Here is a 17,869-nt window from a genome sequence, read left to right as displayed (position 1 = left end):
CGTGTTACCAAAATCCATACCGGAATTATCACTCTCTAAACCAGGTTTGTAGTTTAGAAAGCTGACAGTAGTTTATTTACGGCGCCGGGTGCACGGGTGATCTCTCCCCCTGTCATGCACCCCCATCAGAACTCTCCACACAATTTTTATACACATTTTACATCATCATTATAGTGTTAGTACCTCCTACCTATACTTGATTGGTTAGTAATTTACATATGATTACACCATCATGTTATAGCTATCATGCATGCTCAAGGGAAGAGTCTTCACCTGGGCAAGGGTCTTCTTGACCTATGGGCGTGATTTTTAGTATTATAATGAAAGTAGTTCCGCTTAGGACACTTAAGAACTTTCACTTTCCTGCCAAGGTGGCTAAACTTCTCGAAATGTGTAGATTAGTCCCATCCTCAAGGTCCTTATGCTCGATGTGCTTCCTCAAGAATGATATGCTACTTGCCTCCCTTAATTAGGAGTTCTTTTCACTAGCTCATGCTTGATAAATCAAGGATAGAATCCTGATTATTCGTGAGAATACACATAAGGCCTTTCGACACTAGTTACTGATAACATTTCAGGGATATGCTTTGGTAACACCTGGAGAAGCCACCCGCTACCACTCCGCTGGCCGGAGCCATTTCCCGCCGGCGGCGGGGACCCCCGCAGCGCCTCGACGCCACCGGCTGCCTCAGGCGGCCAAAATGGCGGCGACCGAGGGGAGGGAAAAGGGGGCGGGGCGGGGGCGGCTAGCGCGGCGAGGCCGGGCGTCACCACGGCTGTTAGCCACCGCCTCCTTCTTCCCCCTTTTCACCGTCCTTAACAGCAGCAGCACCGGGGTGGAGGAGCTCTGCTGGCGGGGAGGAGCGGCCGGCTGCGGCCTGCGCTGTTCACGCTCCCTCAGGACAGCCTTGGGGCGAGGAGGGGGGAGCGCTCCGCCATCCTCCTCCTCCCTTTTCTTCTCCTCCCACCGCAGGCTCAGCCCCGTTCCGCTTCTCCCCCCTTCCCGCAAAGCCCCTGACCTACTCCGAGCCTGGGCCAGAGGTAGGTTCCCGCCTCGCAGAGGCACTTTACCGTGGCTGCCTCTCGCCGGCCCCGGCCGTTTGCCGCAGGGGCGCAGGCACCCACCTGCCCGCTTCCCCCCGCATCCGGGAGCCGCGGAGCCCTTCACCGAGGCAGGCAGAGGCGCCACGGCCTCCCCGAAGCGGGGAGGCGGCGGTGCGGTAGCAGCGCCTGGCTCTGCCTGACCGGCGTTACCTTCCCCTGAGTCTCCCCACCGGCCGTGCCTCGGCGGGCCCGGTGGCTGCCTGGCCTCCCCATCCCCTCAGGAGTAAAAAACAGTACAGGCTTTGTTTTTGGTCGCTTAAGTTGATTAGTTCCGTTCCTGCAGAAGATCCGGAGGAGAGGTGGCTGGGTAGAAGGTGTGGTGGCTCTGGTGGAAGCCCATCTGGTCAGGTGCAGAGGTGTCTGGAGAAGGAGGTGGTCAGCGGCTCTTCCCAAAGTGGTCCCAGGACGCTGTTCCCATAGCTGGAGCCCATTGGCTTAAAACGCTTCATCCCCTGGTCGTGCCAGGGGTTGGCATGGATGCTGTTGAGGAGAGGGCCCCCAGCCTGCTCCATCTGGCTCCCTGCTGGCCTGCGGCACAGCTGAGTCTTTAACCATGGAGTAGAGGTGCCGGTGTCAGGGCAGGGGATGTCCGTAGCCACCCCACCCCGTGTCTCCCACGCTGGCATTCCTCCCTCCTGTGCTAGCAGGTGGTTTATAGCCATCACTCAGTCTTGCATGAAGAGACCTCGAAGACCACTGAGGTAAGTATTCTTAAGCCTTATGTGCTTTGGCAGCTTAGACAGCTGAGAGCTGTACACCTCTTCTCCTCTAATTGCTTGAAATAAAACCAGACTGAACGGAGCTGATCTGCTGTCAGTGGACGTGAAGGATGATGGTCGTTTGGACAAAAATTCATGCCCTCCTGTGAATGTCTGCCTGAATTTGAGCAAGATTTGTTTTGTTTCTTTTTATAATGAGGACAGAGAGAATATTGGGTGGGGGGAGTGGAACATGTTAAATGACTTTGTGGTGGTAAAGTCCTTTTACCGTCCTTGTTATGATAGTACTGAAGTTGCATGGATCACTGCTGGTGATGACAAACTGTTGTGGTGCAGGTTGTTTGGGTAACCAAGCAAGTTGTCAAAGTTGGGCCAGTCCTGTATGTTAGGAATGTATATTGAAGCCAGGTCCTGTAAACACTCACTTTTGTGGGGAGCCTTGTTGCTAGGGCTTTGCACAGAAATAACAAGACACATGAGTGTCTTTTTGAAGTCCTTACGTGCTACCTGGCTATTTGGAAGCCAGGAGGATAGTCGAGGGTGTTGTTTCCATAGTCTGTGACCTTCAGTCTTAGTATTTTCATTTATAAATAAATTCACATCTTTTTATGGCTTGTTTTGGAGTGTAACCAAGTAGAACTATATTGTTTATGTACATTTTTTTTTTGTCTCACACAAAGATGTCTATTGTTTACACAGAAACTGTAAGAGGAATGTTTTGTTAACATTTTGTTAGCAATATAAACCGACAAACACAAATGCAGACTCAAACTGGAAACAAAAATAGCCCTTCTTAGAGCAGAAAACCACAGCTGCCCAAAAGTATGTACCTTATGGTTCTACAGCTCTTTTAAAAACTCAGCTTGTATCATTTAGGTGCATAAGAATCTTCTATGATGTGTAACTTCCACAGCAACTTAGTTTCATGCCTATGTAGCCCTCTAAGCAGTGTTTCTTTTTCTAAATGACACTGGCTGAATTGTGATTATTTTTTTCTTTAATTACATTGAAATTTGTTTTTAGTTGGGCGTGTCCCTGTTACATTTTCAAATTCCTGAGCTGACTGGAATGAATTCCCCTCTCCATTGTCAACATGTGTCTTTTCCATTAGGGCTGTCTGCTGCCCTCTTGTTCCCTTAAGAAACTTTCAATGGCTTGAAACAGTATGACCAAAAAAACTCTATGGTTTCAATATTCCGTAGTCAGTATTCTATGTGTAAAAATTCCAATTTGTAAGAAAAAAAAAAAAAGCCATTCCACAGCCTACATGGAGAATAGTTACAGAGCCTGTGGGGTCCTGCTTTTCATTGTGGAGTGTATGGACTTCGTGAACCCTGAATGCAAATTTCCAGTTGTGGTAATGCGTACAAATGGCCTTTATTCTCTCTCATTTGCACTGTTTCTAACTTAGTCGTGTGATGACCAGTATCTACCTTCAGTCAAGTGACTGATAACTGTTTATTAAGGAGTAAATTGGTCTCAGAAGCACCTAAAAGCATTTAGTATTGTATAAAGAAGGGATCACAGTAGTTTGGAAACTCCACGGCAGCAAGTCTAATTTTTAATATATCAGTAATGATGGCTAATAGGTATTCATCAGATTAAACAGGTCCAGTAGAAGAAAGTTAGCATTTCAGTACTGGTGCAACTCCAAATGCATACCAGCATCTCTTTTCTTAAGAATTATTATTAATGAAGTGCTTTAGCACTGCATTTTTGTGCTGTTTTATCACCCTGTTTCTTAGCTGGAGTATTTCTACCTGTCATTCATGGATTCTTGCTTTTGTGACTAGTAGCATAAAATTATATTTGAATATCATAGTTACCTTCTTACATTCATTACTTCTACATTGCCTGATCATGTCTAAATGAGTGGTCATATCTGATTTCAATTTGATGATTTATTGTAAATGTTTACAGGTATCTTTTTTCCTCTTTTCAGCTTTCTCCATTGACAGACAAGAATATATGCCGATTCTGCTACAACTCACAAGTATTGTGTTTATTTTTTTTATTTTATATGTTTTAGGAAGCAGAAAGTGAACTGTTTACTTTACATCTTGTGTAGTGCTTAGTACAGTGAGATCCTGTTCTGCAACTAGGCTGTGTAGGACAGTAAAAATGCTGATGTGGAAAACAATACTAATAATTTTATTTTTTTTTACAGTTAGTTTATTTCATAAGGCTTTGATTTTTACAGGGACCTTGGTGTGACTGTATCCTTGCACTTATATGGCTATTCAGTGAAATCACTGACTCTTCTGTTTGTTTATGAAGATGCTTTATAGGATTAATTTGAGTTAGAGGTCTGTAGCAAGAAGTGATTGTAATCAGACCGCATGGGGAAAAAAAAAATCAGTTTTAGGAAGGTGTTCTGGTGTCGAGATGAGTTGGTTTTACCATCTCCCAAGAACTGATTCTATGTTTTATTTGAAAGCTTCAGATCGTGAACATATTCTTTATTTTAAAATAAATAATGTTTTTCCATTTTAAGTGTTTGCTTAGCAGTTTCTTTAGGTGTTTGCTAGTTTCTAGCAGATTCTGTTGGTGCCTTAGGATGATATCTACTAATGCTAACATGTCAGAATTCCACTGTAACTTAGTAAATGAAAACAGGACCGAAGAATTCCCTGGATAAGTTCTGAGTTCCAGATTCAGTAATGTTTCTTTCTTTTTCTCTCTCTTACAGGAAAAATGATATTCATCCAGCATTCCTGAGTAATAAGAATGGGTCCAGATGTACCTCTGCTGAATGATTACAAACAGGAGTTCTTTTTGAAGCGCTTTCCACAGACTGTGCTGGGAGGTCCCCGGTTTAAATTAGGCTATTGTGCCCCTCCTTACATATATGTGAATCAGATTATTCTTTTCTTGATGCCATGGGTTTGGGGAGGAGTAGGAACACTTTTGTACCAGTTAGGAGTTATGAAAGACTACTATACTGCAGCACTTTCAGGAGGACTGATGTTTGTTACAGCACTTGTTCTTCAGATGACAAATCTATATGCAAAACAGAAAACAGTGACAGTAGAAAGAATACAAATTCAGAATACCCTAACAGATGAAGATGAGTTTGAATTTTCCAGCTGTGTAGGTTCAGAGACAGTAAAATTTATTATTTCTGGCAAGAAGTATATAATCAACACTGTATTTCATTCCCTTCTGGCAGGGGCATTGTGTGGGTTGGGAACTTGGTATTTGCTGCCAGACAGAATAACCTTGCTGTATAGCAACATTGGAGGAACGGTTATGATTTTTGTATTTGGATGGGTGACTATATGTATAGGAGAGTATTCATTAATCATAAATACAGCTACTGAAACAGCTACTTTCCAAGCACTGGATACTTATGAAATCACTGCTCTGATGAGACCTTTCTACATTTTTGTCTTTTTTGCAGTGGATCTTGCACACAGGTAAACATAATACAGCATTTAGTTAATTAAATTAATGGTTATTCTATATATATTTTTAATGAGAAAGATGAAATGATTCTTCTGAGGAAGATTTGAGATTTTAAGCAACTGTAGGAACTACAAAGGAAGAAGCTAGAAGAGTATATGGCAAAAATTGATGCTCTACGCTGTGCATAAAAGGTTGTTCTTAAATTTTTATAGCATTCTATGTAAATTAGGAAGAGCCGTTTCTAAGTAAGGGACAGCTAAAATTATCATCGAGTGTCAATTTCAGTATTTTTGTACAAAAGCATTTGCATCAACATCCTTTTTTAAAGAGCATGTTTTCGAAAAACATGTTCCAGACCTGGAATTATAGACATAAGCACCGCAAACTTCAGGAGCACTGGATTTATATCCAGATCTCATCCTAGAATATTTTCTAATTTAGTCTCTGCAAAGTGATTGCAGAGGGTTATAAATTACATGCAGAAAAAGCACAATGAATTTGTTTTTAATGAATGGATAAGCAAATGTGAACATTGCTATATCTCTATTATGTGGATTTTGAACTTGGATTTTTAAATGCTTTTGTAATACAAAATAACTATATCAGCCTACAAATAGGAGACTTCTATATTTTCACTTTTCCGAAGAATGTCTTAGCTAAAGTATTTGTAGAATCTCTTAAAGCAAGATGCTTTTACGTTTACTTTATGCATTCTTTCTCCCTGTCAGGTGATATTTATATCACTTTGTCACATGTACATATTTTATGCTTGGGGTACTTCAAGTGCGTTTTTAAAAAACCATGTTTGATTTTATTAGTTTTGTGCTTTGAGATGTCTTTGTTAATGATTTGCCCGAGTTGCCTCTTCAGTTATGATATGAGAATTATACACGTGGTCTTGGATCCCAAATTCTTTTATCTAATTTCCTGAGGAGAAAATTCAGATGTTCTTTAAAGTCCTGACAAAATTCCTTTGAGGCTTATTTATTTATTAAGAAGTAGAGAGAAACCAAATATCTTAGCAGTCCACCTTTAAGTTAATTAGCTACATGGCGAACTATATATCGCTTAGAATTTATGCAGATTTCTAATACCGATTTTTTGCATTTTTACAAAAAGATTTTAATACTGCAATGTAGAAAATAACTTTTTGTATTCATAAAGAGAGTTTATATCTTAGTGTACAGGCAACATGCCAGTTCTTTCAGTGTTAATGCTTACATCTTGAGTCTTAGACTTGCATAAGGTTTTGCTTTTGTAATTTTGAAAAAAATACTTAGCATTTTTTTTGTTCAACAATTGTGGTCTGGGCCTTTTGTTTTTGCACAAGTATTTCTTGAGTGTATTATCACAATGGTATCAAAACAATTAGGATAGTTATGTCACTTGACTCATCTGTGTAATCTGAAGGCTTCAAATCTTTTGAATTAAAAATTATCCTAATTACTGTATTACTGCCCCAAGCATAAATTTATGTCCTTATTTTTCCTCTTACAAGATACCCTTTGATATTTTGTAGATAGAATCTGTAATGTTTATGTTTCTGGATTTGCTGTAGTAGTTAAAAAGCCTTCCCACACATCAGTTATCTTTTCCTTCACAGAATTCACATACATTTATTCTTTTATCCAGGTTTGCTGTCAACACACCCATTCTAGAACAGACAAACCAGATCTTGCACATCATATTTCTTTTTCTGCCGTTCTTATGGGCAGTGGGAATTCTGCCCCCGCTTGACGCACTTTTTCTGTGGGGAATGGAACAACTGTTGGAGTTTGGACTAGGAGGGTCACCTATGTCAAGTAACACAAAGTAAACCTTGTTTATATAATTGTAAAATATATCAATATCGTTTATAACCTTTTTCTTTTCAAGCAAATCTTTTTTATTTTCTCCTTCACAGGTTATTAGTAATGTTTCTCATTTCTGCTGGAACAGCAATAGCATCGTATTTCATTCCCAGCACTCTCGGTGTGGTCCTCTTCATGACTGGATTTGGGTTCATACTGAGTCTTAACCTAAGCGAGATTGGTTTTGCCTTCAAACACACCATGATAAGCCATGTAACCTCCAGCAAATTTAAAAATATGCACAGAGGTCTTAGAATACAATTTGGGTGGAGGGAATTTATTTTTTATTTGACTGTATTGACGTTTACTCTCATAGAAGCCAGCCTGCTTCATCAATTTGCAGGCTTTTCATCGTTTTCCAAAGTCAGTCCTCAGGCTATAGTGAGTTACATTCTGATCATATTACTTATAATTGTATGGATTCTTAGAGAGATTCAGAGAGTGTACTTGTTTGGAATCTTCCGAAACCCCTTTTATCCAAAGGATGTCAGGACTGTGACTGTGTTCATGGAGAAGCAAAGAAGGCTAATGAAAGTTGGTGTTGTCAGGAGGATTTTACTAACACTAGGTAGGAATACGCACTGTCTGTTGTTTGTTAGATGATGCTTGTAGGAAGATTGAAACAACGCTAGAATTACTGTATGTGCAAGGTTCTATGAATGAAATAAGAAAATCCAAGTTGATGGAAATATTTGTTGATGTTTGCTAAATTGTGCAGTGAGGTCAAAATTACTGGTTCAGAATATCTGAAAGTGATTAGTGATTTTATTTATTTCTTTTTTTAGGGATAAACCTAAAAAGTTGAGCCTTCTAAAAGTCCAGCTCAGAAGGCAAGGTGTTTTAAAGGATTTTGGTTATAAAATCAGTACTCACTTTTGAAAAAATGGCTCTTTTAGATTTATTTTTTTTTAAAAGATACTGAGGAACAAAAGTGAGTTGAGAGTCTTCAAGCTGACTAAATATTTAGTTCTTACAACTTGCTAGTAAAGAGAACAGTCTCTTTTGTGGTAGGTTAGGGAAAATGTATCTACTTTTGGGGAACCAAAATTTGATCTAAATTATTTAATTTCATAAAGAAGCATCAGTTTGGGGAAGTGGATTGATGAGTGCTATTCCCATGTTTATTTTTACTTATTTGAATATTTCCATTCTGTTGGGGAAACAAACAAACAAAAAAAAGTAATAGCAAGTAACAACTAAGCATCGACATAAATGTTTGCCATCTTGGGCCATTAGTGCAAATACGCTGTTTGATGTCCTGGAAGCATAATACAAAGAGGAATTTGTAATAATGAAGGAAAGAGTTCTCTTTACACCAAGATTTCCATTCTGCGATAAAACTGCTTACCTCTGTAGATTTTAATTATGTTTTTGAAAGGAAATAAATGATTCTCTTATTTCAATTACAGTGTCCCCGTTTGCTATGATAGCATTCCTGTCACTAGACCGTTCGCTACAAAATCTTCATTCTGTGTCTGTTTGCATTGGATTCACAAGAATATTTAGGATGGTAATTTGAATTTTAAATATGTTAGCCTAAGAAATTCTCTTCTACATGATTTGAGTATTAAGGTGACTTGGAAGAAATATTCCAGGTCATGAAAGCAGAGACAGAAAAATACATTTTTAAATGTATGTCTAACATACCTCTATTTTAGGTCTGGCAGAATACAGAAAATGCCCTACTGGACATAGTAGTTGTGTCAGTAGCACAAATGTTGGTGTTAAATCCAGACCTCTGGTGGAACAAGAGCCTTGATACAGGAATCAGACTCCTGCTGGTAATTGTCATGTTGTAAATTTAAGCAGATAGTTGCTACTTAAAGTCTTTGTTTCCTTGCCTTCCCCTATTAGAGAATTACAGAATTCGGGACCTAGCAAACAGAGGCTGAAAAACTGTACTAAGATATGCACTCTAATACCAGTCAATGATGATAACGCTTCATTTTCTTAAAATTGTAGATAAGGCAGCTTTGCCAGTGCTGAATATGATACGATACAGGACACAAATAAACATGCTGCTTGTATGTATCTTGCAGGTTGGTATCCTACGGGATCGACTGCTTCAGTTTGTCTCAAAGTTACAGTTTGCCATAGCTATTGTTTTGACATCATGGACAGAGAAAAAACAGCGTCGCAAATCTACTGCCACTTTAGTCACACTCAATGTCGTTTTCTTCCCGATCCTGCTGACCTTCATCGCTGTCTCTGCGCTCCTTTCTTCTCCCTTGCTGCCGCTCTTCACGCTACCGGTATTTTTGATTGGGTTTCCTAGGCCTATCCGAAGCTGGCCAGGACCTGTGGGTGCTACAGCTTGTGTTTGCTCCGATACCGTGTACTACCAGCAGATGGTTCCAAGTCTGGCTGTTGCTCTGCAGTCTGCACTAGCAGCCGGTAGCCTAGGTAGGTGTGCTGGCAACACTGTGAAGGAACACAACTAAATATTTTAGGAGACATGATTTTGCTGGAGAACAGAAGAATCATAGCATCTGATTTAAACCACATTTCATGGTGTAGGTTAAATCTGACATTCAGAGACTGTTCAATCGGGGAAAAAGTGATTACTTTTATCCTTCTTGTACATCTCTACTTGTTACGTTCTTGTAAGAAAATAATTGTGGTTTGTTATCCTTAAAATAAGGAGAAACTAAATGGCGATGAAACAGTATCAATCCTAATCCTTTTATACTAAACAAAAGAGGATGGTATGCATTCATGGCACCTAATTGGAGGCAATAAATAGAGCTCTCTTGACAGTAGAGAGGAGGTGGTATGTCAGACTGTTCTTTGTGGTTGTGTATATATGTGTCTTTCTCTGCATCAATCCCATTACTCACCAGAAGGTGATTTTGCTAATTTGGCTGTGTTCTTGAGGTATGGTGAATATGGACTGGATGTCTGTAAAATACGTGATGTAGCCTAACTAGCAGTAAGCAGTTGAGAACTGAACCAGTTGATAAGACTTAATGTCACATCTTGTTAGGGTAGAGTTGTAATGGGACTTCTTGTCTTAAAGCCTATGAAAGATGTCATGATGGGTATTTCACAGAATTATATAAACAGAGGTGAAGAAATGCAGAGTCTTTTTCCCAGCTGGAGATAGAATAACTGTTAAAATTGCAAGCTCGTTTTCTTGAGAAACACTCTTTGTGTAACCTAAATAATCAAAAGATTGTTGCCCTTAGACAAGAGGCAAATATTTACATGAACCTCTTGGAAAACGGCTTATGACTAGAAAAAATGGACTAATATTTGAAGACAGTGGAAGTTAACCTTAATCATGCTTTTCTGAAGACTATATGGAAGTGCTTTACATTTGCTGCAGTTTTAGTACTGGTGTAGAGAGGTATTAAAAAAATAAAATTAGGAAGCTTTTTTCCTCTAAAGAGGAGAACCACTTCAGTTTGCCTACTTCATCAGCCTATGTATGGGTTTTTTTATATATATAATAAATAACAGACAGATATAAATATATCTATCTGTCATATCTATCTGTACATATTATAGAGATAGATATGTATTTCCCCACTGCCGTCATGACTGTGGTGGCAGGTATGCCTCGGGTTAAATAATTTAAACATGAGCCTTGAAGGGGAGAAAAAGTCTCTTCTTTAATATGAAAATCTTTGAATTAATGTCTTCAAGCAAGAAAAAATGTGATGTTCTCAGATGAGTTCAAAATGAAGAGGTACCACTTTGTGTGTCTCTATTTTAATTTAAAACCATACTTTTTTCTATGTAAAGGAGCTTTAACAGCTAGCAAGAAAAGAATTAAAATCTTTGCAAAGTGTTAGCAAGAAAATGCACTTCATTAGCTCAGTGGAATAGAAAGGTTACTAAAATTTTAACTACAGCTTAATGGTTGGTTTCACTGATTCCATCTTACAACATTCTAAAACTAAAATTCGCTGTGCAAGTGAGTGATCACTTGGACGTGAGTGAGAGCAGAAGCAGGTCATAAACTGGCAGCAAACGTCATGCCTGGAGAAGTTGACAGTAAGCTATAACTTAAAAGAAATACAGTATAACCACCAGTTGATAGGAAGTCTGACATTGTGCTTTTTGTTAAATAGGTAGAAGAGAGAAAAAGTACCTTTTTATTGGCCATAAGTGTCATCTAATTTTTACAGTGACAGCCAGATTGTGGGATTTTTGAGTACTAATACTTTGATGTGTGATCTGAGGTTGTTCAGGACGTGATTTTCAAATTCCAGTTTATTTTGTGGGGCTGTATTTTTGGTGATGTCAAACTTAAAGACAGTGGGATCCGATTTATTACACATACACGCAGAGGTATTTCAGAAACACTACAGATGATTTCTGCTGTGTCTGCTGTTAGTGTTCAACATGTACAATACCGATTCAAAAATCTTTAAAGATGAGCAGGTGCTCTTGAAAATGTAGATCTTTATGTATCTGTAGAATGGGTGTGATATTACGTCATTTGTAAGCTAACACTTTAGCAGAATTGTTTACACTCTGGGTTTCGCATCCTAAGGGATATTTTCTAATCATTCTGGAATACAGATAAGTCAATGTAGGACCTGGTAGTGTAAGTAACAAATCCTGTTAAGTTACATTTTTTATTTCTCCCATAACAAATAAACTTCATGCTCCACAGCAAATAGCGGCATTAAGGTACTCATGTGCTAGATGACAATTCTTTAATGTATTCAGCAATCATAACAATTTTAGATCTCCAGGTGACATCAGTGGGAACTGTGCGCTTGGAAATACAGCCAAAGATTATCTCTAATCATGAAAGTCATGTCTACAAAGGGAATTGAGGGTGGGGTTGCTTAACCCTGGTCCAGTGTGAATGTTGTAGTCCTGCAGCTCTCTGAGGATTTCCCAGATTTTCACAGCTTTTTCAAAGATACCACTACAATTTCAAGATCTAGCTTTGCAGCTATTCCTTTAAGATTCTAGGGTACTAGGTAGCCAGTTTTAACTGATTTTTGATGTTGATGCAGAAATATTTTGTGTTTGCAGTTGAATTCTGCAGGTTTTCACCAATATAATGCTACAATAATACCATAGTTTTTGTTTTGGATTTTTCTTGTCTAGGTCTCTCTCTACCTGGATCACATTACTTGTGCCGTTTTCAAGATAGACTGATGTGGATATTGGTACTGGAAAAAGGCTTCACATACTGTGGTGTTAACATTAAGGTAACTGCATGCCGAGGGCTGACATATTAATGTTTTGATATCATGCAAACATTTTTCTGCATAATATTTCAGCAATGTAACTGCCTGATGTTACGGTCATTTTTTTAAGCTGAGTGTTATTGCTATATTAACTAGTCTTGCAACTGATGTGCTTAGCAGATGTGAATTTTTTTTATTATCTAGCTTGTGACACATCTTTAATAAGCTGTCTCATAAGATCTGTATGAGGCAAAGATTTATTTTTTTAAGACACAGATCTGTGTCTAATATTGTAGTGAGTGCCTTGCTATTACTATTATTTCTAGTTAGATTTGTAGGTCGAGTTGTGGAAATATTGACAATGGAATGTACCTTTACTTGTTCGGAAGAATTTTGTTTGTGAGAAAACAGCTTGCTATCATTTAAGGATACGTACTGGTGAAGACTAAAGCATAAATGAAAACAATTTGGTTTTAGGGGCTAGAATTGCAGGAAACATCCTGTCATGCTGCTGAAGCTCACAGAGTTGATGAAATTTTTGAAACGGCCTTCGAACATCAGGAGCAGACAAAGATTCTCTCTCCTAATCACTATTTTGGACACATTTTGACTCCTTGTACTGTTCTACCTGTGCGGCTGTATTCCGATGCCAAAAATGTGTTATCTGGAATAATTGACTCTCATGAGAATTTAAAGCATCTGAAAGATGATTTCGTTAAAGTTCTTGTCTGGATGCTTGTCCAGTATTGTTATAAAAAATCGAAAACATGGGAAAGCCTGGGCAATGCTGACGAGAACAAAAAAGGATCATTTCCAGAAAATCAGCATAGCTGTGCAATAGAAAGATCTAGGCCTCTGAGGGAAGAAGATAGTTTTAGCGTTGATACAATTGAGGACTGGACTGATGATAGTGACATTTTTGATCTTGAACCCAGAATGAAAGACAGAAAAGAACCTCGGCAGTGGGGAACTACACCAAAAGTACATCTGTCTATTCCAGGATCTGTAGAAACACAGAGCCAAGACAGCCCACAAGAAATGTCACCAGAAGATAAGCTATACAGGGCTGTTGTGCTTGGGCTTCCTGCTGTAGACAAAGGGAAACAGCAAGAAATTTTACCTAAGGTTGCATTTAGTTGCTCTTACTCGGAGCTATTGAGCATTCCTGAGGAATGGAGAACAGCCCCAGTGCCTACTTCCAAAGTCAATGAAATGAGGCAGAGGTTTCCAGAAGAATGGTACCACTTCATTTTGAGTCAGCTGGACTTCTTTCATCTGAAAGAAAAGCCTTCTAATTTACTTGAAGACCTTATGAAAGATAAAGCTTTGAAAGACTTGTACATCCATGGAGTATTGTCGTGTTGTTTTGGTCTGTTTGGACTGGATAACACCGTGCCTGCCCCGAGCCACGTGTTCAGAGCGTACACTGGTGGTATTCCGTGGTCTGTTGGTTTGGACTGGCTAACTGGCAAACCGGAGCTATTCCAACTTGCATTGAAAGCATTCAGGTAAAAGAAAAATATTCCCTCCTATCATAACAATTATATAAAGACTCCTGTACTTTGAAAGAAAGTATCACTTCTCTAAGAGTAGTTTGTGTTAAAACCGTATCATTTAAATATATTTGTAGCTTCTTCCTCCATAAATATTGCCTGTAACCCCAGGCAGCGAAGACCGTGATATGGAGGTTGCTTCCTTCTTCCCCACAACAGCTGCCTCCAACACTGGAATCTGCTGTGTTAAGTGGGGTAAAACCCACCCATTTTCATTGTCCCCGTAAAGAGAACTGCGATAGAGTTAGATGTTCTGCACTTTCCATGATCAGGCAGCAGTAACAGTGTTTGAGGTGAATGAAGGATGTTTAAGCTAATGTGTTTTACGTCTGGGTGAGCTAAAAGCATCCCCGTACTAACTTTTGACTCAGTGACTCAGCTGACAAGCAATAACTTCCAAAGTTGCTGGTGCCTGATAACACTTGATGGTGCCTCTCTGCCTTTTCTAGCCTGAAGAGGCTTTTTTCCTCCTGTCGTTTGCTGCGCTACTTACTGTGTGGCTCTGTACCTTTCAGATACACGTTTAAACTTATGGTTGACAAAGCAAGCCTGGGTCCAGTTGAGAACTTCAAAGAGCTGGTTAACTATCTGGAGGAATATGAAAACGATTGGTACATTGGACTGGTATCGGATCTTGAGTGGCAGCAAGCAGTTCTTCAGGAAAAGCCATACCTTTTTTCACTGGGGCACGACCCAAACATGGTAAGAAGAAAAATTACTAGTAAGCGAGCTCAAAGTTTTTCTTTTCCACTGTTTGGGTTTTTTTTTTTCCTTCTTTTTAATTACGTTCCAAAACATGAAGGCTGAGCAACCAGAGTTTGCTTGTACTAGACAGGAGCTGACATCGCTATTGCTGAAAATCACACCGCATTGTTCTTTAGATGCAGCAATATTTCCTGACTGTCTTCCTAGATGGAAATGTTGAACCGAGGAGGCTAGTTTATACACTCTGCCATTTTTAAAGGGACCATACCCATAGCGTGTAGCCCCACAGCTTGATTTCGTGCTTTGTAACTAAAATGCTCAGAGACTGTACTGAACACTTTGATCTGTTTGTTCTTAAAGGGAATTTACACTGGGCGAGTCCTCACTCTTCAGGAACTCTTAGTACAAGTGGGAAAACTTAATGATGAAGCTGTCCGAGGTCAGTGGGCAAATCTGTCCTGGGAGCTGCTGTATGCTACAAATGATGATGAAGAACGTTACAGCATCCAGGCACACCCCGTTCTTCTGCGAAACCTTACTGTGCAAGCTGCAGACCCGCCTCTTGGCTACCCCATTTATTCTTCTGAACTTCTGCATTTGCCTTTATTCTAGAACGTCTGTAGCACTTTTTTATTGTTATTACTTTCTATTTTCTCATCTGCATGTTGGGAATCAAATGTTCACGCTACATTTATACACTACAAATAAGATTTTACTCTCAAAGTGGTGTTGGATGGCAGTGCCAGGCCAGCATACATAATTTGCATGGAAATGGTGCTAGACAGAACCTTCAGCAGGCAGGAAGTTTTGAACTGTTTTCTTGCTGCTGGAACACGTGAGACACCATTGCCTGTGTGGCTGACAAGCCAGGAGATGCTGAAATTCTCTTCTCCAGTTTAGAGAAGAGCAGCATAATTCTGATCATTAACGATTTTTGGTGCATTCTGATTTTTTTTTATGTTTGTTTTTCTCTTTTTAATAGTTGGACAGGTGACTTGCACTGACAGTCAGGTTACAGCTCCCTGTAGTACCGTCAACCATAGAGTTGGTAACCAAAGTGTACATACAACTATTTATATGATTTTTTTTTTTTATTCTGGCAATTTTATATTGGACTGAATTGTTAAAATATAAGACTTTAGCTGATCTTCCTTAGTTGTAGTATCAGCCATGCTTTAACAAAGTAAGTTGCAAGGGACGATTTTTACCAAAGTACTCGTTTTGGGGCAAAGAGAATAAAACTGTGCATTCTGACACATTAAAAACCTGTGTGACCTACTGATGAAATAAACGTGTAATTAGGGGAGAGAAGGAATTTAAGTTCAAATGGATTAACTTTATTTCCTTCTCCCAATATCCATGTATTTTTATATATATAAAAATATATGTGAATTTTTTTTGCAACCTACGTCTGTGTCACTAACCAGTCTTCCACAAATACAGTGAGAGCCTGATGATGGGGGGGCAGAATCCAGCTGTCTGTGCCAGAATTAATTTTTTTTTTTTTTTTTAGCCGTACCAGAGGTTAGAACGGAATTTGGCAATCGGTTTGCAATATTACAGGTCTCCTCGAAGACAGGTCTGGCTCCTCTCTCTAGTGGCTTGTTTATCCTGTTCGTTACCGCCCGTCTTTAGCACATCAACATGTCTTCTCTGTAGATCAGTAGTTACAGGGTGGTTACTGCTGGCGTAGGCCAAGCAGGGTGTAGGTTATTATCTTTCTTTAACCTGTAGAATCAATTTAAATCAGATCTGCTCCGTAACTGAATTAGTACTAGTTTAGAACACCCAGTGTTGTATAATTTGGAGCATGCTTATTACTTGGCTATTAGCCATTTCTTTTGATCTGTGACCATAAATGTTTTTTAAAAAAAATATGCAAACCTTGGGGTGGAATTCAGAAGTGGAAAGGAAACACCTGTCAAACTCCATGGTATAATGCTTTAATGTACAGGATGGAATTCGCACAGAACGTTGTTGTAAGCAGCTTTTTAGGTGGTGATTGGTGTGTGGGAGCATGAATAATAAACTGCCACTAACCTAAAATCCCATTGCTTGGCCATGAACTGTGCCTGGCAATAGTGATGGAAATTGAGCTGGAAGGGGCTTTTAGAGAGAACCTGCTTCATCTCCCTCTCAAAATGAACTACTGGCAAGTTTAATCTGATCTAAAACTTTCAATACCAGGAGTATCATGAACTTGTCAAGTAGTTTGCTCCAGTTCTTTGCTGTTCTTGCAGCAGTTGGAAAGTCTGGGGTTTTTCCTAAATCTAATTAAACCTCCCTGCCTTATTGTAAGCCTCTTACTACTTGTCTTCTGTATGGTCACAGAAAACTTACTTACCTTTTTTTTTGCAGCAGTCTTTTATTTGAAGATGGTTATAATTTCTGCCCTCATTCTTTGTCTTCTGTAAACTGAATAAACCATTTGAGGAAAAAATGAGAGCGCTGTGATCGTTTTCTCTTCCTTTCCTCTGGTTCTCTCCATCTGCTGTCAAGTCTTCTTGAAAAGCGCTGCTGGTAACCAGCCCTGGTGTCCCAGCAAGAGATCCTGATTGGTACCAGATGGAGGAACAGAATTACTGATGTGCAGAATTCCTGTTTGTGGACAGGAATGTGGAGCTGGGCTCTAACGCGCTGTAAAATCCTGTCCCTGCTACTGCAGGGAGTGTGTCCTACAGCCCCTTATTTGTTGATATTCTGAGCCAGTTCACACATCCCAGTATGTTTTGCAACAGTATGACCCTGATTCATGTTACAATTTTCTGTAACTCTCTTTAGAGTCTCTTTTTTTGGCAGAATCATGAGTTACAGCCTCTCGTTCTGTATCACAAATTTGTGCAGCTGAGTGCCCCTGTGAAGCATATTGTTTTGTCTGCACATCCTTGAACTGTGTCCTGTTTGTTTTGCAGCATTTCTTTGATTATCAGGAATTTAGAACACCTTCAAGCCTGGTCTTGTCTGCACCTCTCCTAAGCACATAATATACGCTGTTAGTGAGATTACTGAATATCTAGCACTGTCTTTGACAGGCCCCCCCCATCGCTTTCCTGTGTGACTATGGGGAATGTTTTTAACCAGCTGTGTGCATCAGCTTTACTTAATTCTTACCAATGCCTACTTGCTTTACAGATTGTGATGTTCATCACACACAGGTCAGTGTAAGATACCTTTATTGTCACTTTGGGCAACCTTTATTTAATGAGATCAGTTTTAAAACCTTACTAGAGGATTTTCACCCCTTTCTTGAGCCTTTACAAAAACTATTTAAATCCTGGAGACTGCCTTGGTACCATAAAGCAACAGGAATCGGTGTCAGGGAAGTGAGGTTTTCAAACGGCAAATGCTTTGTCCTTTTTTGGCAAGTTTCTACTTCCTGCCTT

At 39.6% G+C, this 17,869-nt stretch overlaps 1 protein-coding gene across 6 annotated transcripts; it reads left to right on the top strand.

Moving 5' to 3' along the window:
* The first annotated feature begins 827 nt into the window (after positions 1 to 827).
* On the top strand, positions 828 to 17,036 carry PCNX4 (pecanex 4). 6 transcript variants are annotated; one of them, XM_054198946.1, is made up of 13 exons: positions 828 to 1,041; positions 1,752 to 1,805; positions 3,766 to 3,816; positions 4,513 to 5,239; positions 6,861 to 7,040; positions 7,132 to 7,646; positions 8,488 to 8,588; positions 8,737 to 8,859; positions 9,118 to 9,481; positions 12,146 to 12,249; positions 12,706 to 13,736; positions 14,297 to 14,483; positions 14,847 to 17,035. In XM_054198946.1, the coding sequence occupies exons 4-13, from the start codon at positions 4,551 to 4,553 to the stop codon at positions 15,096 to 15,098; spliced, it is 3,546 nt and encodes a 1,181-aa protein (XP_054054921.1). In that variant the 5' UTR covers positions 828 to 1,041; positions 1,752 to 1,805; positions 3,766 to 3,816; positions 4,513 to 4,550; the 3' UTR covers positions 15,099 to 17,035. The 6 variants fall into 6 exon arrangements, with proteins under 6 accessions (XP_054054921.1, XP_054054918.1, XP_054054920.1 ...); XM_054198943.1 differs by having other exon boundaries at positions 1,391 to 1,805; XM_054198945.1 differs by lacking the exon at positions 1,752 to 1,805.
* The last annotated feature ends 833 nt before the right edge of the window (positions 17,037 to 17,869 follow it).

This window comes from Rissa tridactyla, chromosome 4 (genome assembly GCF_028500815.1).
Source record: "Rissa tridactyla isolate bRisTri1 chromosome 4, bRisTri1.patW.cur.20221130, whole genome shotgun sequence".
NCBI lineage: Eukaryota > Metazoa > Chordata > Aves > Charadriiformes > Laridae > Rissa > Rissa tridactyla.
This window is presented reverse-complemented; position numbering and strand designations above follow the sequence as displayed.

Bases quoted from the DNA above. Each gene is read 5' to 3' on its own strand.
- PCNX4 (XM_054198945.1), top strand. From the start codon at position 4,551: ATGGGTCCAGATGTACCTCTGCTGAATGATTACAAACAGGAGTTCTTT. The intron at 7,041-7,131 runs GTAAACCTTGTT...TCTCCTTCACAG, and splicing joins CCTATGTCAAGTAACACAAA to GTTATTAGTAATGTTTCTCA. The intron at 7,647-8,487 runs GTAGGAATACGC...TTTCAATTACAG, and splicing joins GAGGATTTTACTAACACTAG to TGTCCCCGTTTGCTATGATA.